General features: G+C 45.4%; 1 protein-coding gene across 1 annotated transcript in view; it reads right to left on the reverse strand.

The window, feature by feature from the left end:
• Positions 1-74: 74 nt before the first annotated feature.
• Positions 75-23,418, reverse strand: part of ZWILCH (zwilch kinetochore protein) — a 25,119-nt gene continuing 1,775 nt past the window's right edge. The window contains exons 2-18 of the mRNA XM_060259744.1: positions 21,465-21,516; positions 20,537-20,632; positions 20,339-20,451; positions 19,093-19,289; positions 17,241-17,320; positions 16,219-16,389; positions 12,160-12,231; positions 10,626-10,719; positions 10,361-10,413; positions 9,363-9,468; positions 8,443-8,522; positions 6,419-6,575; positions 5,808-5,836; positions 5,444-5,580; positions 3,680-3,775; positions 3,442-3,560; positions 75-312 (exon numbers count right to left, since the gene is read on the reverse strand). Of these exons, the coding sequence (XP_060115727.1) occupies positions 218-312; positions 3,442-3,560; positions 3,680-3,775; positions 5,444-5,580; positions 5,808-5,836; positions 6,419-6,575; positions 8,443-8,522; positions 9,363-9,468; positions 10,361-10,413; positions 10,626-10,719; positions 12,160-12,231; positions 16,219-16,389; positions 17,241-17,320; positions 19,093-19,289; positions 20,339-20,451; positions 20,537-20,632; positions 21,465-21,516 (1,747 nt within the window). The 3' untranslated portion in view covers positions 75-217. The remainder of the gene's footprint in view (positions 313-3,441; positions 3,561-3,679; positions 3,776-5,443; positions 5,581-5,807; positions 5,837-6,418; positions 6,576-8,442; positions 8,523-9,362; positions 9,469-10,360; positions 10,414-10,625; positions 10,720-12,159; positions 12,232-16,218; positions 16,390-17,240; positions 17,321-19,092; positions 19,290-20,338; positions 20,452-20,536; positions 20,633-21,464; positions 21,517-23,418) is intronic.

Genomic DNA, 23,418 nt, shown 5'->3' on the forward strand with positions numbered 1-23,418 from the left:
GTTTTTTCATCTTGCAAGAGACGCCCGCAAGATTCCCTGCACCTCTTTGATGGAAAATAATTCACTAGAAAAAATTTTCACGTCTAAACAAAGTTGCCTTTAACTTTTAAAATAAGTTTTGGTGCCTTTAAAAAAAAAAAAAAATCAGCTACACGTTTTGGGAATTAGTTATCACACCGTTGCAATAACGCTCTCCGATGTTACGATTATTATTACTTCAACGCAAGGAGAAATGCACCTGACTGCACTCAGCCAGGGTGCTAAAACAGGCTCCCTCCAGGTTGTTGCAGACTTCTGTACTGTCCAGGAGACCTGCAAAACCAAAGGAAGCGATTACAGCATGCGCCAGGGGCTATCATGGATGCAAGAGAAAGCAGCGACTGGATTTCTTCTTCCTGGTCCCTGAAAACAGGATGTCTTGCAACAGGTGCATCCCTCTTGTCTGCTTTGGCGGGCAGGACTTTTCCCAAGGCTGCTTGGAATCTCTGCTGAGAAGCGTAGCCTGCCTCCACTCCAAAACAGAGGATGATGATGATATTGGATTTATATACCCTGCCCTTCACTCCGAACCTCAGAGCGGCTTACAATCTCCATTAACTTCCTCTCCCACAACAGGCACCCTGTGAGATGGGTGGGGCTGAGAGAACACTCCCAGAAGCTGCCCTTTCAAGGACAACTCTGTGAGAGCTATGACTGACCCAAGATCACTCCACCAGCTGCCGGTGAAGGAGTGAATCAAACCCGGTTTGGTTCTCCTAGATAAGAGTCCACGCACTTAACCACGGCACCAAACTGGCTCAGCTCTGCCAGACAAATAATCTGGGAGTTCACCAGCACTGAAATCCCTTTTCCCGACAGAGAGGAAAAGACAGACAAGAGGGAAACTGAAATTATTAAAAGGAAAGGGGAGGGAAGTACTATTTTGAGTAACCAGGAAAAAGACTTTGTGTCGCTGCTGCCGGGGACAGGCTAACACAAGTGGTCTCCTCCTGCTCTGGCTGAACTCTCTCTCTCAGGTGCGGTCTTTTATCTTTGAAAAAAGTAGCACAAGGTCTTGCCAGCGTTTCACAGATGCAGCACCTCCACCTTCTGCTGAAGAAGGAAAATTTTTCCAGCTTCAGAATCGGTCTTCCCCGTTTCTCTTCGCCCGGTCCCTTCCCTTGGACATTTTTCCTCCCAGGAGAAGACTCTGATTCAAACAGATTTTACATTGGTCTCCCATCCTGTTTGGTTGGGTTTCGTTTGCTGATTTGATAACTAACTTGGTTTTATTTAGATCCAGGTGGGTAGCCGTGTTGGTCTGAAGCAGAACAAAGACCGAGTCCAGTGGCACCTTCAAGACCAACCAAGTTTTATTCAAGGTATAATTTTCCATCTTCGTGTGCGCAGAAAGCTTATACCTGGAATACAACATGGTTGATCTTGAAGGTGCCAATGGATGCAAACTTTGTTCTCTTGATTTTATTTAGCACTCTGTTTCATGGATGCTAATTTTAGGGCTAACTTGGTTCTAAAATCTGCTGTTTTGTTTTTTCTTGGTGCCTGTTTGTAATTTGAGTTTTATACCGTGTTGTATTTATATTCATTACACATACTCAACTGTACACCGTCTCAGATATTACTGGCAGAAAGGAGACCTAGAAACATTAAATGAACACAGGTGGCAAGATGGCCATCTGACAACAATGCTGATTCTATGAATCATGGGAAGGAAGGGTTTCATCGGTGCTTAGATCTTGTGGCCTTTTCTTACACACCCAAGGAAATGCTGTTTGCCACTTTGGGGTCAGCAAGCAATTTTTCTCCAGGCCAGTTTGGCCAGGGATCCTGGAGGCTTGGGGGGGGGGGGTTTGCCATCTTCTGGGCATGCAGCAGGGGTCACTGGGGGTGTTGGAGGGGAACGTATTTGTGAATTCCCTGCATTGTGCAGGAGGTCGGACTAGATGACCCTGGAGGTTCCTTCCAATTTTATGATTCTATCGTTTCAGACGGAAGCTGTGTTGTCCTGCAGGAGGACAGCCACATTTGAACCGTGGGCATTCATGGGCATGAGCTCTCTCAGTTCCACCCACCTCACAGGGTGTCTATAGTGGGGGAAGGAGATAGAGGAGATTGTAAGCTGCTCTGAGTCTCTGATTCAGAGTGAAGGGCGGGGTATAAATCTGCAATCTTCTTCTTCATGTCTTGCAGCTCTCAAACATCTGACATTTATTCTATGTGACTCTTACAGCTCCTTACATTAGGCAAGCTTGGCCACCCCTGATCTGGCTGCATAATGTGATTCCTCAAAGAATCCAAGATCAAGCTGTGGATTTTTTTAACCTGTTCTGCAGCCTGGCCCAATCAGCAGATTTGTGCAACAGAAAGCGGAAAAGTTCAGTCTTGTTATCTGGCCTATATGAACATCTTGAACATACTGAGTTGGAGAGTGAAGAAGACCAAAGAAAGCCTGTATTCTTGGTGATGCTCTGTATTCTTGGTGCTTGGGAGGGACAACAGTGTGAGGACTTCTAGTGTTCTGGCCCCATTGATGGATCTCCTGATGGCACCTGGGTTTTTTGGCCATTGTGTGACACAGAGTGTTGGATTGGATGGGCCATTGGCCTGATCCAACAGGGCTTCTCTTATGTGACAGAGTGTTGGATTGGATGGGCCACTGGCCTGATCCCACAGGGCTTCTCTTATGTGACTCAGAGTGTTGGACTGGATGGGCCATTGGCCTGATCCAACATGGCTTCTCTTATGTTCTTATGTGACACAGAGTGTTGGACTGGATGGGCCATTGGCCTGATCCAACATGGCTTCTCTTATGTTCTTATGTGACTCAGAATGTTGGATTGGATGGGCCACTGGCCTGATCCAACATGGCTTCTCTTATGTGACCCAGAGTGTTGGACTGGATGGGCCATTGGCCTGATCCAACATGGCTTCTCTTATGTTCTTATGTGAGTCAGAATGTTGGATTGGATGGGCCACTGGCCTGATCCAACATGGCTTCTCTTATGTTCTTATGTGACCCAGAGTGTTGGACTGGATGGGCCATTGGCCTGATCCAACATGGCTTCTCTTATGTCTGGGCCAAGTGATGCTCTCTCTATTCGTGGTTCTTGGGGGGTGGGGGCACCTAGTGTCCTGGCCCCACTGGTGGACCTCCTGATGGCACTTGGGTTTTTTGGCCACTGTGTGACACAGAGTATTGCTCCATGTTGGATCAGGCCAATGGCCCATCCAGAGTATTGGACTGGATGGGCCATTGGCCTGATCCAACATGGCTTCTCTTATGCTCTTAAAGAGACAGTTTGGTGAAGGATAGGGAAAAGGGAAGGCAGCTGACAGGCCAGAACTCAGGAAGACAAAAGACATGTGGAAGGGTCACAAGCTGAAGGGGCGTGGGGAGGGAAAGAAGAAAGAACTGAAGGAGGTGGAAAGAAAGGTGCTCACCTGTGATCCTTGTGCTCAGGTGCTCTGCTGGAGGGTCAGTGCTGAACTGCCAAGTGGTTTTCACGACTTTTTGTCTTTGTCCACTGCTGATTTCCACCTTCCACATTTTGAGATCAGCACTGAAGGGATGATGGAGGAGATTATAATTGTAGAACAAACAAACAAACAAACAAAAAACACCCAAGGGTTTTTACACTCGGGATTCCAATGTGTGAAAAGCACAAAGGGTTAGAATTACTTTTGGCATAAGCCTGTCACAGAAGACTGCTTCACGGGTATCTCAAGCATGTGCATTTCATTCAGAGGGTTTTCCTGGTAGTACTTTAAACAGGACCTAAAAGAGACAGAAATTATCATCCATACGCTGTGACAAGGAAGAAGACTGCAGATTTATATCCCACCCTTCTCTCTGAATCAGAGACTCAGAGCAGCTTACAGTCTCCTATATCTTCTCCCCCCACAACAGATACCCTGACCCTGTGAGGGGGGTGGGGCTGAGAGAGCTCTCACAGCAGCTGCCTTTTCAAGGACAACTTCTGCAAGACCTACAGCTAACCCAAAGCCATTCCAGCAGCTGCAAGTGGAGGAGTGGGGAACCAAACCCGGTTCTCCCAGATAAGAGTATGCACACTTAACCACGGCATCAAACTGGCTCTCAAAAGGAGGAACAGAAAACATTTTTTGCTCTGATCCTCTATGCAAAACCCCTCAAAAACCAGCCCATGGTTAAAGCACAGCTGTACTACTACTACTAATACTTTTTATTTGTATCCCGCCCTCCCTGCCAGGGCAGGCTCAGGGCGGCTCACAACATACGAATGTAATATACAATAAAACCATACATAGTAATTACAATAACAATTATAAAATCATCATTAAATCCTTAACAACTTGTATTAAAATTAACATTGTGGTGCTATAACTTAGGTCTTTAATAAAATTCAGTGGCTAAAACTAGTGAAACACTCAGGGAGGAGAGAAATGGTACTAAGCCTGCAGTTTCCTCAAAGAGGTCTTTTGCTTTTTTGAGGGGGGGGGGAGAAGAACAATGTTATTTTAGAGCTATGGAACTGTTATGCTGAACAAATGCCTTTCTCTGCAAAATGGGAATAAGGGGCTGAAATATATGGACAGGGAAAAATTGCTATGGCATCCAGAAAGCAAGTGGCCAATAAATCCATCATTTATGGATATCTTCCATGAAGTTCTCTTTCCTACAAACACCGCTCCGGTTCAGTGAAGAGTCTCTGGAACCCCCTAATGAGTACAGCAGGAGGTGTGTGAACACCACACACTTTCAAAAGTGAGAAAACAGGGACCGGCACCAATGTTTGGCTTAGCGGGACCATCTCTCATTTCATTTAGAACAGGGGTCCCCAACCCGTGGGCTGTGGACCGGTACCAGCCCGTGGTCTGGGTCATTTGTATAATTATTTCATTATATATTACAATGAAATAATAATAATAATAATAGAATCCTGCCCTCCACTCTGAGTCTCAGAGTGACTCACGATCTCTTTTCCCTTCCTCCCCCATAACAGACACCCTGTGAGGTGGGTGGGGCTGAGAGGGCTCTCCCAGAAGCTGCCCTTTCAAGGACAACTCTTGCAAGAGCTAAGGACAAATTCTGCGAGAGCTATGGCTGACCCAAGGCCATTCCAGCAGCTGCAAGTGGAGGAGTGGGGAATCAAACCTGATTCTCCCAGATTAGAGTCCGTACACTTCACCACTACACCAAACTAATAAAAATTAAGTGCACAGTTGTATCATCCCAAAACCATCATGCTCCTGGTCCGTGGAACAATTGTCTTCCACAAAACCGGTCCCTGGTACCAAAAAGATTGGGGACCACTGATTTAGAAAACTTTATAAGCCACCTCTTCAGACATCAGAGCAGAGGTCTCCTCTCTTGCTTTTTTACACACTGTTTGACCCTCTCAGAAAACCTGCTTGTTCTCGACTTAAAAAAACAAAACAAAACAAAATTCTGGTTCAAAATTACTGTATCAAGAAGATGAGATCGAAATGATCGAGTTTAAGAAGGTCCACGCAGTTGGTCACTATTTCCAGCACGCGATGGAGTTTCTGGATACGATGAACCTGCTCTTGCAGATCCACTGAAGTGGACATGAAATAGTCCTTAATAGAGGGAAAGAGAAGAGAGAAAGAGACAGAGGAATATGTCAAAGAAGAAAAATCAATAGCCCTTAGAAAATAATAAAGGTCAGAGTAGCATTCAAGGAGCTAGGTTGAACAAGAATGCCGACTGAATGATAACACTACCACAAAGGCTTTTCTCTCCCAACAGCTACGACACTTCTACTTATAATGTTTGGAAGGGGGCTGGGAGAAATAAAGCATCTTACCAGATGAGAACGTAGAGCGAGGCGCTTGTCTGAAAAACAAAACATAATTCTAATTTGCACGTCAGCGCTTTGCGTCAATGCAAAGTGTGTTATGAAAATCTGCTCTGTTGAGAAGACCCAAACCCTTTTCTGTTTGTTTACCCATGATGCTCTTGTGTGCCCTCCCCTGAGCCCTCACACGTAAAGGACAGCTGAAGGCACCAAGGAATTATTTAATTCATTTACATCCTTGCCATGTTTAGAAAACTGCATTGCTCTGTGGGTTCTGTCTGAAATATTCTTCATTCTGTATCGATCCCCAGGGGTGGAATTTTAGCAGGAACTCCTTTGCATATTAGGCCACACCCCCTGATGTAGTCAATCCTCCAAGGACTTAGAAGGCACTTTTTTGTAAGCTCTTGGCAGACTGGCTACATCAGGGGTGTGTGGCCTAATATGCAAAGGAGCTCCTGCTAGAATTCCACCCCTGTCGATCCCACAGTTTGCAATACCACAGAGATAGGCCTGGTGCTGCTCAGTCTAGAACCTGTTTTTAAATGGAGAGCGTTAACGAAACAGATTGCTTGGAAAAGCCACCGAGATGTCACTGCTGTTCCAAAATAAAAGCTTACCTATAAAATAGCTGACATAATCTCTCTTCATTTTTTCCAACCCGATCTCAAGAAACATTTGAATCGGAGTGTCGCCACTCAGAGAAACCGGCGTCATACTTCCACGGTGATACTCTATAATCAGTTTGGGCAGCAAGCCGTTGCTTCCTTCGTGAATCTACAGAAAGACAAATGTGTCTTGAGAGAATGCAGGTGCAGTTCTAAGATAAATCTGTCACTGAAGGTTGTGCTAATCCAGTGCTTCACGACGTTAAAAAAAAGCCTGTTGTTCATGTAACTAAAAAATGGGGCGAATAAAAAAAAAATTAAATGATATATAAATATATAATTTTTTAGGAATATTATTTAAAAATTACTAACTTAATTACAGTATTTGCTGGCGTATAAGACAACTTTTTTGCCCTGAAAAACATGCCTCCAAGTGGGGGGGGGGGTCGTCTTATATGCTGGGTGCACTTCAGTTGGGATAGACATAGCTGCCCTATAGTGGCCTCCCGATGCCCGCCCACCTCATTCTACATACCGTCCAGTATCGCGCGGTATCCAGCGCGACCGCGGCGGGTCATCAGCGTGGCTGCAGCGAGCATCAGCAGCGAGACAGGGGTGCCAGCCTTTTCGGCGTGACCGGCCCGTTCTGCTTGGCAGGAAGCAGCGTCACTCCGGCCCGCCCCTTGTCTCCGCAGAGCTCGCACATGCGCACTTGTGCACTAGTGCCGGTCACAGGGAGATGCAGGGGCGGGCCGGAGGCGCTGCGGTTGCACTGCGGCCGTACAATGGTGACAATGACTGTACTGTAATGGCACTAATGTGTGGAAGGTGTGCGGAAGAGGGGGTAGTCTTATACAGCGAGTATATAACAAACTCTATATTTTGAGTGGAAATGTTGGGGGGTCGTCTTATACGCCCAGTCGTCTTATACGCCGGCAAATACGGTACTCTTTTTCAAGATAGGTAGCTGTGTCAGTCTGTAGCAGGAGAAAAGCATGAGTCCAGCAGCACCTTTAAGACAAACAAAATTGGTGGCAGCGGAGGAGATTCCAGGAGTCACTGCTCACTTCTGGTACAGCTAGAAACTGAAGGAGTTAACCTGAGAGCCGGTTTGGTGTAGTGGTTAAGTGCGCAGACTCTTATCTGGGAGAAATGGGCTTGATTCCCACTCCTCCACTTGCAGCTGCTAAGCATGGCCTTGGGCCAGTCAGAGCTCTCGCAGAGCTGTCCTTGAAAGGGCAGCTGCTGTAAGAGCTCTCTCAGCCCCACCCACCTCACAGGGTGTCTGTGGTGGTGGTGGGAAGGTAAAGGAGACTGTAAGCCGCTCTAAGATTTAGAGTATAGGGTGAGATATAAATGCAATATCATCATCATCAACAGTGACTCTCGAACAGTGACCCCCTCCTGCAAATTTTGTTCATCTTTAAGCTGCTCCCAGACTCTGGCTCTTTTCTAATATTAAGCTACTTATGATTAAAACTCACTTATTCTGCCCAGCTCTCACCAGGTACAGCATCTATCCTTTCTTAAACCCATTTTGCATCAATTGGACTTTACAAGTTTGAGGGAGGTTCAATCAGGGCTTTTTTTTTAAAAGCAGGAACTCATTTGAATATTAGGCCGCACCCCCCTGATATAGCCTATCCTCCAAGAACTTACAGGAGGCTCTGTGAGAAGAGTTCTGTAAGCTCTTGGAGGATTGGCTACATCAGGTGGGTGTGGCCTAATATGCAAAGGAGTGCCTGCTACAAAAAAAGCCCTGGGTTCAATATTATCATGTTCGTCGTTGGGAACAGCCCAAGTCAGTCTCCGTATTCCCTCTTTTATCAACACCAGATCACAACTTTCAAAATGGCTCCTAGATTGCACTGAAGCTCTACCAATTAACCCATTAGGAAGTTTTAATTGCACGAAGGCTGAACATTTATAAACACTCTGAAGTAAAACTTCTGAGGTTTCCTTCTGTCAAGATGCGCCTGATTTGCCAACTCTCTTGACATCTAGATGTGGCCGTTCTGGCCATCATTCATACATACCGATAGCTGCAATTCACCACAATGAACGCACTCCAATATCAGCTTGAAGCACTTCACCAGTTCCTCATACGACGTGACACCTTTGGGGGGGGGGGGGGAAGTTAGGCATTTCACTAAATCCTTTAGCAGACCAGCTCAAGAAATTCAGAAAATACTTTTAAGACGACATTGTTCCGAAGTGGGAACATATACGGCCGGGGCTACGCGGACTGCACTGGCTGCCGATTATATACCGGGTCCAGTACAAAGTGTTGGTCATTACCTTTAAAGCCTTATATGGCCGAGGACCCGCCTACCTGAGGGACCATCTTTCCCCATACGAACCCCAAAGAGCACTGAGGTCAGCCGGGAAAAATCTAATGACTATCCCTGGGCCGAAAGAGATCAAACTCCAGAACACCAGAGCACGAGCCTTTTCAATCGCGGCCCCTGCCCTATGGAACCAGCTCCCTGAGGAGGTGCGGGCCCTGCGGAACCTTGATCAGTTCCGCAGGGCTTGCAAGACTACCCTCTTTAACCTTGCATACTCGGACTGCTGAAGAAGGCTGTTAACTAGGATCCGCTAATGCGGTTCTAATCAAAGACTTATGCCGCTGTGTAAACTGTACAGATTGTATAAACTGACAGAACTAGCGTCAAACACCATCGACACTGTCAGACTAAGCTATTTTAATGGTATTGACTGGTTTTTAATGTTGTTAAACTTAAAGTTTTATATTGTTAAATTTAAAGGTTTTATTTGTTATTGTATGTTTTATGAAATGCTGTTAGCCGCCCTGAGCCTGCCTAGGTGGGGAGGGCGGGATACAAATAAAATTTATTATTATTATTATTGAACCAATTCCTCAAGCACTCTCGTTACAGATTGCTAATCTTAAAACAAAGACGTCTGAAAGTGTACAATAAAAAAAAGCACATACTTTTCCATAGCTTGCACCATAGCTGCTCGACAAAATCCAGTTCTTCTCTGCTACTATAAACTGTTTTCATGGAGCAAGAAACTGCAGCAGTGTCATTCTGGAGGTTCTAAGGAGGAGGAGAAATGATTTCAGCAAAAGATATGATGTAATGCTAAAGACTTACCTCTAGACATGGCATGTTTCTACGTATAGATACTCAGAGGAGAGCTGGTGCTGGTTAGCCAGACGTACCAACACAAAGAAGAAGAGGAGACTGGATTTATACCTGCCCTTCACTTGGAGTCTCAGAGCGGCTTACAATCTCCTTCCCCTTCCCCTCCCCACAACAAGCACCCTGTGAGATAGGTGGGGCTGAGAGAGCTCTGAGAGAACTGCTCTCGGGAGAACAGCTCTTCCAAGACCTGTGAGTAACCCAAGGTCACTCAGCACCTGCAGGTGGAGGAGTAGGGAATCAAACCTGGTTCTTCTAGATTAGAGTCCGCACACTTAACCACTACACCAAACACTGGTCTGATGGTCTGGGGCTGTGCTGTTCAAGAATCTGATGCTATTACAAGAACGTTTTCTTGTCCTATGAACCCTCACTGCAGCAAACATTAAAGGTAGAAACCTTAAATGCACCCAACATTAAAGGCAAGAGAACTCATTAAAGGCAAGAGACAGCCAGTTTGGGTAGTGGTTAAGTGCGGACTCTTATCTGGGAGAATCAGGTTTGATTCCCCACTCCTCCACTTGCAGCTGCTGGAATGGTCTTGGGTCAGCCATAGCTCTCACAGAGCTGTCTTTGAAAGGGCAACTTCTGTGAGAACTCTCTCAGCCTCACCTACCTCACAGCCAGGTGTCTGTTGTGAGGGGAGGGAAGGTAAAGGAGATTGTGACCGCTCTGAGACTCTGATTCAGGGAGAAGGGCGGGAAATAAATTTGCAGTCTTCTTCTTCATTCTCAGATCACTTTTTGAAAAGACCGCAGGTTAAAATGAAATGATGGGTTGGTTTTACCTCAGTCTCATTATTGCCTGGTGCCATTACTTCATCTGCGCCATCCTTTAGACCTAAAAGGGGAGACAGGGGGACATTACAGCACTGTGACAATGCATGAAGCAGAATGGCATAAGTCCAGTTTTGCCGAACTCCAAAGTTTTGGTTGGAACAGGCCGTTCCCAAACTCAGCCACCAGGGATGGGGAAAATGGTATGCTTATTAACGCCTTGCATGGCAAATAAGTTCACAACGCTACTGCTTTGAATTATTAAACAAAAGTTACGTTTCAAAAGTTTCTGGACCAGTTCAACAGCTGATTTTCCTTCTGAAGGTTTCCTCCACTCTTTCACGCCAGTCCTCAAGCTCTTGGCTAAGCCCTGCCAGCATGAGAAAAAACACAAAGCAGGAAAAAACCCCAATCAGCTCCATTCCAATATGTAGTGCTGTGTACATATATGTCACAAGCCGCACGGCTCAGAGTGGTAAAGTTGTAGTACTGCAGTTCTAAGCTCTGCCCACGAGCTGAGTTCGATCCCAGCTGAAGCTGGGTTCAGGTAGATGGCTCAAGATTGACTCAGCCTTCCATGGTAGGTACAATGAGTACCCAACTTGCTGGGGGGAAAGTGGAGATGACTGGGGAAGGCAATGGCAAACCACCCTATTAAAAAGTCTGCCGTGAAAACGTGATACGTCACCCCAAAGTCAGAAACAACTGGTGCTTGCACAGGGGACTAGCTTTTTTAATACATATATGTACCTTTTTTATATACGTATAACAATGGAACTTTTGGAGGTCATTAATTCACAGGGTCACCATAAATCGGAAGGGATTTGATCGTACTTATTAACTAACACATCTATAGGTTTAGTTTTATAATTTCAGAAAAGCTTCTTGAATCTTTTTAACAAAATGATTTTTTTTTTCCCAAATGTAGAAAGCACGAGTATTACCAGCTTCAGAAGCTAGTGGAACACTGAGTTGCACACTACGGAAATCTGTCAGGGGAACACTTTTGCAAAGATTTTTGATGGGGCGTTTCCTGACAAGATTATACATGGGAAAATCAAGGGTGCAAACATAGTATTACTCTTACAGTGTGATAAGAAACAGTAATCTTTATTTCGGCCTCGTTTAATGCAGGTAAAGGTAGTCCCCTGAGCAAGCACCAGTCGTTTCCAACTGTGGGGTGACATTGTGCTCATGTTTTCATGGCAGACTTCTTACAGGGTGGTTTGCCATTGCTTTCCCCAGTCATCTACACTTTCCCCCCAGCAAGCTGGGTACTAATTTTACCGACCTCGGAAGGATGGAAGGCTGAGTCAACCTGGAGCTGGCTACCTGAACCCAGCTTCCGCCAGGATTGAACTCAGGTCGTGAGCAGAGCTTAGGACTGCAGTACTGCAGCTTTAACACTCTGCGCCACAGGGCTACTGGTAATGCAGGTACATGTCTGAAATAAGATCTGCCACCTTGCATTTTGGATGTCCATTCAACACAACAGCCACAGTATGGTTACTCTGGGAGATCTCTGGTGGAATGATGAAAGAAGTACAAAGTTCACTCACAATCTTTTTAGAACTGACGTTTTGTGTGTCTGAGAAACCAAATCAAACTTGAATCCAGTGAAGAAAAGTACCACTGCATAGTTTTCTTTCCCATGCAGGTACGCGCTAGTCTGAAACCATGAACTTATTTAACAGCGCTTGTTTTACTCAGAAGGTTTCTACTGGTCTTATTGTCACATTAGATTTCCAAATGGGACAGGTGTTTAAAGTACGCAAACTTCCTAGCTGCAGCAGGGGCAATAAATACTTACGAGCAGGAACTGCAGCTCTCGGCCGACCTCATACACAGAACTCAAAGGACTCCCACAAGCCATCTGAAGCTTCTGGAAGTTCCAAAAAGAAAAAGGCACAGATTCAGGTGGAACAAGAAACTGATACAGCCCAATGAAGGCTAATAACTAAGCTTACCAGTTAATACAGCTTGTAGTTATGTGATTATTAAAGATGCAAAGAACTTTGCTATTCTTGTTCTATGAACCAGTTTGGTGTGGTGTTTGGTGCAGCCAGTTTGGTGTAGTGGTTAAGTGCACAGACTCTTATCTGGGAGAACCAGGTTTGATTTCCCACTCCTCCACTTGCAGCTGCTGGAATGGCCTTGGGTCAGCCAGAGCTCTCTTATCTGGGAGAACCGGGTTTGATTCCCCCCTCCTCCACTTGCAGCTGATGGAATGGCCTTGGGTCAGCCAGAGCTCTAAGTGTGCAGACTCTTATCTAGGAGAACCGGGTTTGATTCTCCCCTCCTCCACTTGCAGCTGCTGGAATGGCCTTGGGTCAGCCATAGCTCTCGTAGGAGTTGTCCTTGAAAGGGCAGTTGCTGTAAGAGCTCTCTCAGCCCCACCTACCTCACACGGTGTCTGTTGTGGGGAGGGGGAGAGATAAAGGAGATTGTGACGACTCTGAGATTCAAAGTATAGGGTGGGATATAAATCCAATATCTTCTTTTTCTATTGATCTATTAATGTAAATTAACCACTTCACTGTCCTTAAGATGCTAAACATATTGCAACACAGTACATACAATCCACAGACATGAGCAATTACTTTTATCAGTCGTTAACCTGTTTCTATTTCCAAAGTCAAAGAAAAGTTTCCACCGATTTCGTTTCCACCAATTTGCAAAAATTGATGTAACTGGTTTCTTGTAATTTGCCTTCTTTCTCTCAGAAGCACCAACCCCGTTCAGTTCAGTTAACTTTTCTAGCTATCAGACTGTTCAGCCATGTTAAAATACAAGTTCTTGACATTCTGCCATGATCATTTTGGCTGCAATAAAAAGCATTACATTCATAGAATCATAGAGTTGGAAGGGACCTCCAGGGTCATCTAGTCCAACCCCCTGCACAATGCAGGAAACTCACAAACACCTCCCCCTAAATTCACAGGATCTTCATTGCTGTCAGATGGCCATCTAGCCTCTGTTGAAACACCTCCAAGGAAGGAGAACCCACCATCTCCCAAGGAAGCCTGTTCCACTAGGAATCGCTGTAACGGTCAGGAAGTTCTTCCTAATGTTGAGCCGGAAACTATTCGTTTACCAATTACATATTTTCAGGGCTTTTTTTGGTAGCAGGAACTCCTTTGCATATTAGGCCACACCTCCTTGATGTAGCCAATCCTCCTGGAGCTTACAGTAGGCCCTGGACTAACGGTCCTGTAAGTTCTTGGAGGATTGGCTACAAGAAGGGGGTGTGGCCTAATATGCAAAGGAGTTGCATACAAAACAAAGGAGTTGCTACAAAACAAGTCCTGCAGAGGTCCTATGCGTGGGTCGCGGCGCTCTGGGAAGGGAAATAGCTCTCCCGACCTTTGATGGTGCGCCATTGAAAGCAGCGCGCCAGGTAAAGAGTCTGGGTGTTTTACTGGAGCCTTCACTATTGATGGAGGCCCAGATAGCAGCCACTGCCAAGTCAGCATTCTTCCATCTGAAGCGGGCAAGGCAGCTGGCCCCTTTCCTTGAGCGCCGGGACCTCGCAACAGTGATCCACGCAACGGTCACCTCAAGACTAGACTACTGTAATGCCCTCTACTTGGGGCTACCTCTGTGCCAGACCCGGAGATTGCAGCTAGTGCAGAACGCGGCGGCCAGGCTGTTGTTGGGACTCCCAAAACGGGAACATATACAGCCGGGGCTACGTGAACTGCACTGGCTGCCGATTATATACCGGGTCCAGTACAAAGTGTTGGTCGTTACCTTTAAAGCCTTATATGGCCGAGGACCTGTCTACCTGAGGGACCGTCTTTCCCCATACGAACCCCAGAGAGCACTGAGGTCAACCGGGAAAAACCTAATGACTGTCCCTGGGCCGAAGGAAATTAAATATCAGAGTACCAGAGCACGGGCCTTTTCGATCGCGGCCCCTACCCTGTGGAACCGACTCCCAGAGGAGGTGCGGGCCCTGCGGAACCTTGAACAGTTCCGCAGGGCCTGCAAGACCACCCTTTTTAAATTAGCATACTCGGACTGCTAGGAAAAACGGTAACCAAGGGTCCGCCAATGCGGTCTAAAGATCTATACCGCACCACAACTGTATTACTGGATTGGTTTTAACTTAATATTTTAATGTTTTATTGCTCTATATTGTAATTTTAAGGTTTTACTTGTTATTGTATGATTGTAGAATGTTGTTAGCCGCCCTGAGCCTGCCGTGGTGGGGGAGGGCGGGATATAAATGAAATAAATAAATAAATAAATAAATAAATAAATATTTTAATGTGATTTTGTCAGCTTGGCTCAGAGTCACTGATAACCTGGCATCCCCCATGATCCCCCTTGAATCTGTCTGCTCCCCTTTTAAAGTTACTGGCACTAGTGCTCATCCCAACACCCATCTGTATTTGGACATACCTAAACTGAGCCTTCCGGCCAAAACCATTTTATAATCAATGCTCATCGGGGGAACTGGGGGAGGGGGAGAAAATGGAGGACGAGACTGGATTTTTACCCTGCCCTTCACTCGGAGTCTCAGAGCGGCCTACAATCTCCTTTCCCTTCCCCTCCCCACAACAGACACCCTGCATGGTAGGTGGGGCTGAGAGAGCTCTGAGAGAACTGCTCTTAAGCAGAACAACTCTGAGAGAGTTATGGCTGACCCAAGGTCACTCAGCAGGTGCATGCGGAAGAGAGGGGAATCAAACCCAGTTCTCCCAAGATTACAATCCACGCATTTCGCCAGCTGGGAAACTGCCCGATAACGAGCCAGCAAGACAAAAGAAAACTTCTGCAGGTAAATAGTGATAAATAGCCAGTAAGCAGTCTTAGAAGTCGTAAAGATTCCTCAGAATGAGAGGATCTGCCCTTGTGGAGCAGGGGCCACCAAAGCTGTGGAACATCTTCTCCTCTCGTGCCAACTTTACCAGGAGATATGGGCAAGGTTAATTAGCCCCTTAATAATTAGTAGATTTCAGGGCCATTCCAGTCTTTTGAGGTCACTAGGAAGTTTCTAGAGCCCCGAGGCGCAGAGTGGTAAAGCTGCAGTACTGTAGTCCTAAGCTCTGCTCACAACCCGAGTTTGATCCCAGTGGAAGCTGAGTTCAGGTAGCTGGCTTGAGGTTGACTCAGCCTTCCATCCTTCCGAGGTTGGTAAAAGGAGTCCCCAGCTTGCTGGGGGAAAAGTGTAGATGACTGGGAAGGCAACGGCAAACCACCCCGTAAAAAGTCTGTCATGAAAACGTCGTGATGCGACATCACTCAGAGTCGGAAATGACTGCTGCTCCACAGGAGACTACCTTTACCTTTTTTAGGAAGTTTCTAATGGGAGTGAACCCACAGATTACAGGTCTTTGTGCAAGTTTTTTTTCCATTCTATATAAAGTTTACAAAGATATATTATGTTCTGAAGCCAAATTTTAATTGCTGTTTTATATACCCTTTTTCCTACTGTAATCTTATGCGATATTGGAATATTTTGTAAGTATTTTAGCTTTGTTCTTTAGCCTTTAAATTTTTTTTCTGATTTGGGCTGCTCGTTGACCATATTAAAATCAAATGAACAAACAAGTCCGCACACATAACCACTACACTAAATGGTTTTACGGATAAGAAATATCCTTGCTTTGTTCCAGAATTAACACCACAGTTTCAACCAGGGGTGGAATTCTAGCAGGAGCTCCTTTGCATATTAGGCCATACACCCCTGATGTAGCCAATCTTCCAAGAGCTTACAAAAAAGAGCCTTGTAAGCTCTTGGAGGATTGGCTACATCAAGGGTGTGTGGCCTAATATGCAAAGGAGCTCCTGCTAGAATTCCACCCCTGGTTTCAACACTCTTGTTCTGTAACTACAGTGAAATGGCAAAGGTTGTTTTCCCTACCAGAGTAACAACAGAATTGGGTGGAGGTGTCTGCAGAATCTCTGTCACATCGTTCCAAGCAAAGTCCACATATATATTTCTCTCCGGGGGAGAGGAGGTGTCCTCCAGGGAATAGGAGTCCAGCAAGATGTCTCCGAGGAACTTATAAGAGGCAAAACCTTTCATTCTCAACTAGAATTAACAAAGGATCAGAAAGATATAAAACGTACTATCATATTTATTAATATAAATCAGAAAGCCATCCTTCTCCAGGCCAGTTTGGCCAGGGATCCTGGAAGTCCCTTAGAACTCTTTCCTTCCTTTCCCAGGGAACTGGGGGGGAGCCTCAGCCAATAGAAGGGAGAGAGGCTTGGTTTGGTAGCTCTGCTGTGCGATTGAGAGAGCTTGGAAAAACAAGCTCTGCCTCCCCCCCTCTCCCCAAGGGAGGAACCTCAGCCAATAGAGAAAATAGAGGCTTTGCTCTGTAGCTCCTGTGCAATTGAGCAAGCCTTGGAAAGTAAACTGTTATGCAGAAGGAAGCAAGAGAGAGTGAGAAGGAAGCAGATGACAGCCAGCTGCTCAGGGGCCTGATAGGAGCCCTCCTAATATCAATCCCCCAAAATGCATTTTTAACTATGGAATGACTGCATTATCAAGGCACATGAATTATTGCAAACCAGATTCAGATTTACATTATGATCCTAAGCCAATAGATCAAGACACGTGGCCACTTAGTCTGCCTCTAGCTAAAGAAAAGAGAAAGAATTCCAAAGCACCGTCATGACTGAAAAGAATTATGGTAGGGGAGAAGCCTTCATGAACCACTGCTCACTTCTACAGATACCTGAGCAGAATTTTGCATTTCTGAGTTCATTGGCAGCAACGGACTTAGACAGGTGTGACTCTGCTAAAGCGGCACTGTTAGGTATTGGGCCTACAGCGGACTCTGCTTTTTAGCACCAGCATCAATTTTAAGAACCAAGGCAACTGGGTACTTGGGAACTTCCCAGCCGTAGGCGAACGAAATACAAGGAAGAACTTACCCCATGACAGTGATGTCTTCTTCGATGGCTCTCTTTTAATTCTTCCAAATCTGCAGAGCAATTTTTATTTGACAAAGGGCCTGAGAAAGAGAGAACTGGAATTTAGCAGAGAAGATCACAATTGGCATCAAGACCATGTTTCCCTCAGGCTTTGCTTACGGGACAGCTCTGACAACCCTTGTGATAAGATGCTATCATGAGCAGATCCCAATATCATCACTCTTGCTAACAGTAAAATCAAGAAGAATGGGAAAATTTGCAATACTTCATATCTGAAGAAGTGAGCACTGAACCACAAAAACTCCTCCCCGGCCACAATTTGTGTTAGAAGAAGAAATTGGATTTATATTCCGCTCTATACTCTGAGTGAAGAGCCCCGTGGCGCAGAGTGTTAAAGCTGCAGTACTGCAGTTCTAAGCTCTGCTCACGACCTGAGTTCGATCCCCGGTGGAAGCTGAGTTTTTAGGTAGCCGGCTCGAGGTTGACTCAGCCTTCCATCCTTCCGAGGTCGGTAAAATGAGTACCCAGCTTGCTGGAGGGAAAGCTTAGATGACTGGGGAAGGCAATGGCAAACCACCTCGTAAAAAGTCTGCCATGAAAACGTGAAAGCAACATCACCCCACAGTTGGAAATGACTGGTGCTTGCACAGGGGACCTTTCCTTTTTTCCCTTTCCTATACTATGAATCTCAGAGTCTCAGAGCGGTCACAATCTCCTTTACCTCTCCCCCCCCCACCAAAACAGACACCCTGTAAGGTAGGTGGGGCTGAGAGAGCTCTCCTAGAAGCTGCCCTTTCAAGGACAACTGCTACGAGAGCTATGGCTGACCCAAGGCCATTCCAGCAGGGGCAAGTGAAGGAGTGGGGAATCAAACCCAGATCTCCCAGATAAGAGTCCGCGCACTTAACCACTACACCAAACTGGCTCTCCAGTTAGTCTGTTAGTCTTGAAGGCGCTCCTGGACTCCTGCTCTTTTCTCCTGTTACAGACAAACATAACCAATGTTCCCTCTAAGCTGAGTTTGTGTGAGCCAGGCTCAGAGTTTTTTAGCCTTCTGCTCACACATTTTTGTCTTAGCTCAAGAAAAATGGCCCCAGGGCAAGCTAATTCATGCAGCAGCTCACAACTTTAATGCCAGTAGCTCACAAAGTAGAATTTTTGCTCACAAGGCTCCACAGCTTAGAGCAGGGGTGTCAAACATGCGGTCCGGGAGTCAAATAAGGCCACCAGTGGGCTCCTATCAGGCCCCCAAGCAACTGGCTGTCATCTGCTTCCTTCTCCCTCTCTCTTGCCTCCTTCTGCATCACAGCTTGCTTTGCCAGGCTTGCTCAATTGCACAGGAGCTACAGAGCAAAACAGTTTTCTCCATTGGCTGAGGCTCCTCCCTTGGGAAGGAAGGGGGAGAGCGAGAGCTTGCTACTGAGCCAAGCCTCTCTTTCTTCTGTTGGCTGAGACTCCTCCCCCTCCTGGTCCCCTGGGGAAGGAAGGAAAGAGCCAGAACTTTCCTTGCCCAGTTTCCTGGCCCCTATGAGAGAAATGCAAAGAAAGCACTTTTAAGACCAAATGCGAATATTTTAAGGATGTTTTAAGGTGTTTTTTTTTAATCTTTGTGTTTGTCTGTGTCCTTTATAAAGTTTATATCTCTGCTAATTGTAAATAGGTACACACATGGCCCGGCCCAACCCGACATGGCTCAGCCCAGCAAGGTCTCATTTGTCAGATTCGGCCCTCATAACAAATGAGTTCGACTCTCCCGGCTTAGAGGCAATACTGACCGCAACCGCCCATCCTGGTCTTATTCAGACCTGAGAAGGAAAATGCTGGGAAGGGCTTCTCCCAGAGAACGCCTTACCGTTGCTGATAACTGTATGCAGAGTCATCCCAGTAATGTCGTTTCCAGCGGAGTGGGGCTCAGCCCCCAGCCAGATCGTTTGTTGAGGGTCTGTGCCATCACACCGCACCCACAGCGGAGGAGGCTGCACCGAATTGCTCGTTTTTACATCGCCCATGTCCGGATTTTGTGACATCGTATAGAATGAAATGAGCTGCCTGCGGAGGGGGAAATGGTAAACGTATGAGACTGGATAAGTAACTGCCAATAAGCAAAATTAACAGAGCCAGTCTAGTGTAGTGATTAAGAGTGGTGGACTGTAGTCTGGAAAGCTGGGCTTGATTCCCCACTCCTCCTCCTCTGCATGAAGCCAGCTGGGTGACCTTGGGCCAGTCACAGTTCTCTCAGAACTCTCTCAGCCCCACCTACCTCACAAAGTACCTGTTGTGGGGAGAGGAAGGGAAGGAGATTGGAAGCCACTCTGAGACTCCTTAAGGCAGAGAAAAGCAGGGTATAAAGACCTATTCTTCTTCTTGGATCTGCTCACAAATATTTCCATCTCATAACGTAGCACGGCATTCAACATTTGGACGTAAGATTCCACCTACAATATTAGTCTATGCTAAAAACTAGAAAATACATAACTGGCATTGAGCTAATAAAAGCTAGTGGGGTTGTACTAGGCTCTTCTTTGTGAGCTCTTGAAGGATTGGCTACATCAGGGGTGTGTGGCCTAATATGCAAAGGAGCTCCAGCTCTAATTCCACCCCTGATTAGTCTATCCTAAAAACTAAAAAAAAAATCATGACTGGCATTGAGCTAATAAAAACTAGTGGGGTTGTACTATTTTAAAATTTATTTTATTTATTAGATTCTTTTAGTCGCCACTCACCTAAAGGGTTTTGTGGCAACTTATAACATAAAAACAAATAAATATAACGTCTTAACTGTAAAATACATGGCTATTGCCATAGCTGTATTAAAACAGCCCAAACACATGGTAACCCTCCAAAAGCCAACCGAAATCATTCAGTTTTGCATGCTGAATAGTAAGTACTGAGTTAACGTACATTAAAGAATCCATAAATGATCATCTACTAAGATTTGTTTTCACTATCTGATGAAAAAGGTATGCACAAAAAATGCCAAGCATTTGTTTCTATATTCAACTGATTAGTATTATAAGCAGTAATCAGCATCGAAGACAAAAGAACCCTAAACTCTTATCAACGAGCAGAAAGATTTAAATTAGGAGTCTCACACACACCTTGCTCTTGAAATAGATAAGCCACGCAGTACAGGGCACTCTTTGGAAGAATCCTCAGAGAGACACACGTCTGTCTTCTGCTCCTCTGGTTCCTCGGTTTGTACACATGAAACCTATGTGAGTAAGCAACCGTGTTACAGAGATGACTATTCCTACCAGTAGAAGCACAACACCTTGAAACTGGGATAGCCTTCTTACCGCTTTCTCCAGAACAACCATCACCCCAGTTCTGTTCCAGAAGTTCTCGAGCGGGTTTGTACATCCTTCGTCAAGCAGATACCCTTGTGTATCCATCTGGGAAAATAAACGTTTTTTTTTCATACTACAGCTTTTTTTTAGAGGGCACTGAGATGGTTATGGCTATAAGGTAATCAAACAGTTCTAACTAGGAAGGAAGGAAGGAAGGAAGGAAGGAAGGAAGGAAGGAAGGAAGGAAGGAAGGAAGGAAGGAAGGAAGGAAGGAAGGAAGGAAGGAAGGTGGGGAGAGAGAGGTAGAAAGAAAGCAACTTTAAATGCATTCTCCAAACCTCTGACTGGCTTGGTGAAGAGATTCTCCAAGCTGGCCAATAGGGAGGTGGGGGCTTCAAGAGCCACACAATTTGTGTGAAAGAGCCACATGTGGCTCCCAAGCCACAGTTTAGCCGACCCTGCTTCAGACCAACACAGGTGCCCACCTAGATCTATCAAGAGACTATGTTTATATGGTTCTTTACTAACAAAAGATAGTACCTCTTAGGGAAATAGCCACCAAGGCCACATCAAACAACTTAAAATAAGAAAAATAGTGGAAATGAACAAAGAAGCAACATTCAGCCTTAGCAAAACAAAAGTTTCCTTACAAGTACTCATGTCAGATTTCATGCCAATAACCAGACACAGTAGCTTACAGCTGTAACTTCCAGAGGAGAAAGTGAAACGTCTTTTAGCTAATTTCCAATTGACTGAATACTTATTTCCGGAACCTGGAAGAACTGCATTTTAAAAACTCACTGATGAAATTAACTATTTTTCTCCCTCTCCCATTTTAACACATTTACCAAGTTTAGAAAAGAAATCACAGACAAAGGAGCTCCCCCCCCATTACATTGCCTTCTATCAAACAAACTTCCGCATGAAGAAATTGTACCTCAAAGATAAATGGTCCTTTGTTGCTATTTTTCTTTCCTTCTTCAAATAGTCTGAAACATATCAAAACATTTATTTTCATTACTTGCTTTTCCCTCCCTAAACAACAGTCATAGAATCCTAGAATCACACAGCTGGAAGGGGCCCTAGAGGCCATCTAGTCCAACCCCCTGCTCAATGCAGGATCAACCTAGCGCATCCCTGACAAGTGTTGCCCAGCCGCTGCTTAAAAACTGCAAGTGTTTCTGTTTCCAACAGAAATCCTTACAACCTGATCACCGTTATTTTTGGTCAAATTTTGGGGAAAGAAATGGTGCTAGAAGGGCCACAGGGAATATTTAGCTTGTTGAAAACATTTCTACTCCTTCTTTTCACTCAAGGGAAATAAGTAGATAAAAAGAACAAGCAAATACAAGAAAACTGTATGGTAAAGTAGATTAACAGTGCCACCCTAAGCAGAATTACATGTTTATTGTAGTCTGAAGAGGGTGTTAACTGTGCTTTCGATGGCACTGTTAAGTCAAAAGCCAGAAGAACAACAAAATTCCTTGGAAGGTTTATCTGTCACACCCACCCCCCTCCAGTCTTTAGGAGACAACAGAAGACAGTTTTATTTAGGATCACGTTTGATTAAAGTAGTCCTGAATTGTGGTTTTAAATTTTGCTTTTATATACTCTACTTTATGGATTTTATTTATAAGGCATCATAAGCTCTCTAAGGAACAGATGTGGCTAATGATTGCTTTGAATAAATAAATTACTCAAGAAAAAGATCCGGCGAACAGAACAGTTTTTAATCTCCTGGGGTTAACAACCAGTGTTCCCTCTAAGATGAGTTAGTGTGAGATAGTTCACAGTTTTTTTAGCCTCCGGCTCACACACTTTTGTCTTTAGCTTAGGGAAAAAATGGCCCCAGAGCCAACTACTTTATGCAGCAGCTCACAGCTTCAATGCCAATAGCTCACAAAGCAGAGTTTTTGCTCACGAGACTCCACAGCTTAAAGGGAGTACTTGTAACAACGGATCTCCAGGTGACAGCTCACTTCACCTGGAGAAAATGCCTGCTTTGGAAGAGGGGCTCTATGGCTTTGGGCCCTCATTTAAGAGTAAGCAAGTCTACTTTAGCTTTATTTGCTTCATGCATCCCCTCACCTAGGACCCAAAGTAGCTTACAACATTCTTCCTTCCTCCATTTTATCTCCACAACAACCCTGTGAGGTAGGATAGGCAAAGTCACCAGCCCCCAATGAGAACCTCAGAAGAGCCCTGCTGAATCAGACCAATGAAGGTCCACCCAGTCCATCATCCTGTCTCATGCAGTGGCCAACCAGGTCCTCTGGATAGCCAACAAGAGGGCACAGAGGCCAAGGCCGAGGCCTTCCCCTGTTGCCTCCTGGTTCTGGGATTCAGAGGTTGACTGCCTCAATCACCCTGGCTGGTAGCCATTGATAGACTTATCTTCCATGAATCTATCTAACCCTCTTTTCAAGCTATTTCTTCCTTTGACCATCATGACATTCTCTGGCCACAAATTCCACTGTGTCTCAGGCTGGACTACCTCACAGGGCTGTCCTGAAGAAAAAAAGCTGGTACAATTCTGTAGGGCCTGTAAAACAGAGTTGTTCCTTCAGGCCTACAGTTGAGGGCAGCACCAGGCCCTTAGCTCATAGTTAAGAGTCTGGCTTCTCTCCAAATCCCATCTCCTCCTGTCCCCCATTTCCACCCTCCTTAGGAAATCTGTTTCTCAGTTCTTGCTTGTACCCAGAAATGAACCTTATTTCCCTTGTACGTGCCCACTGGACTCAAACCTTGCTCCCACATCGGTTGAACAAAGTTAGAGTCCAGTCAGGCACCTTTAACACCAGCAAGATTTTATTCAAGGTATGAGCTTTTATGCACACGCCCACTTCCTCAGATACATAGAAGTGGAAGTTAACAGTTCATATATATAAGAC

Source organism: Heteronotia binoei, chromosome 19, assembly GCF_032191835.1.
Source record: "Heteronotia binoei isolate CCM8104 ecotype False Entrance Well chromosome 19, APGP_CSIRO_Hbin_v1, whole genome shotgun sequence".
NCBI classification, from domain to species: domain Eukaryota; kingdom Metazoa; phylum Chordata; class Lepidosauria; order Squamata; family Gekkonidae; genus Heteronotia; species Heteronotia binoei.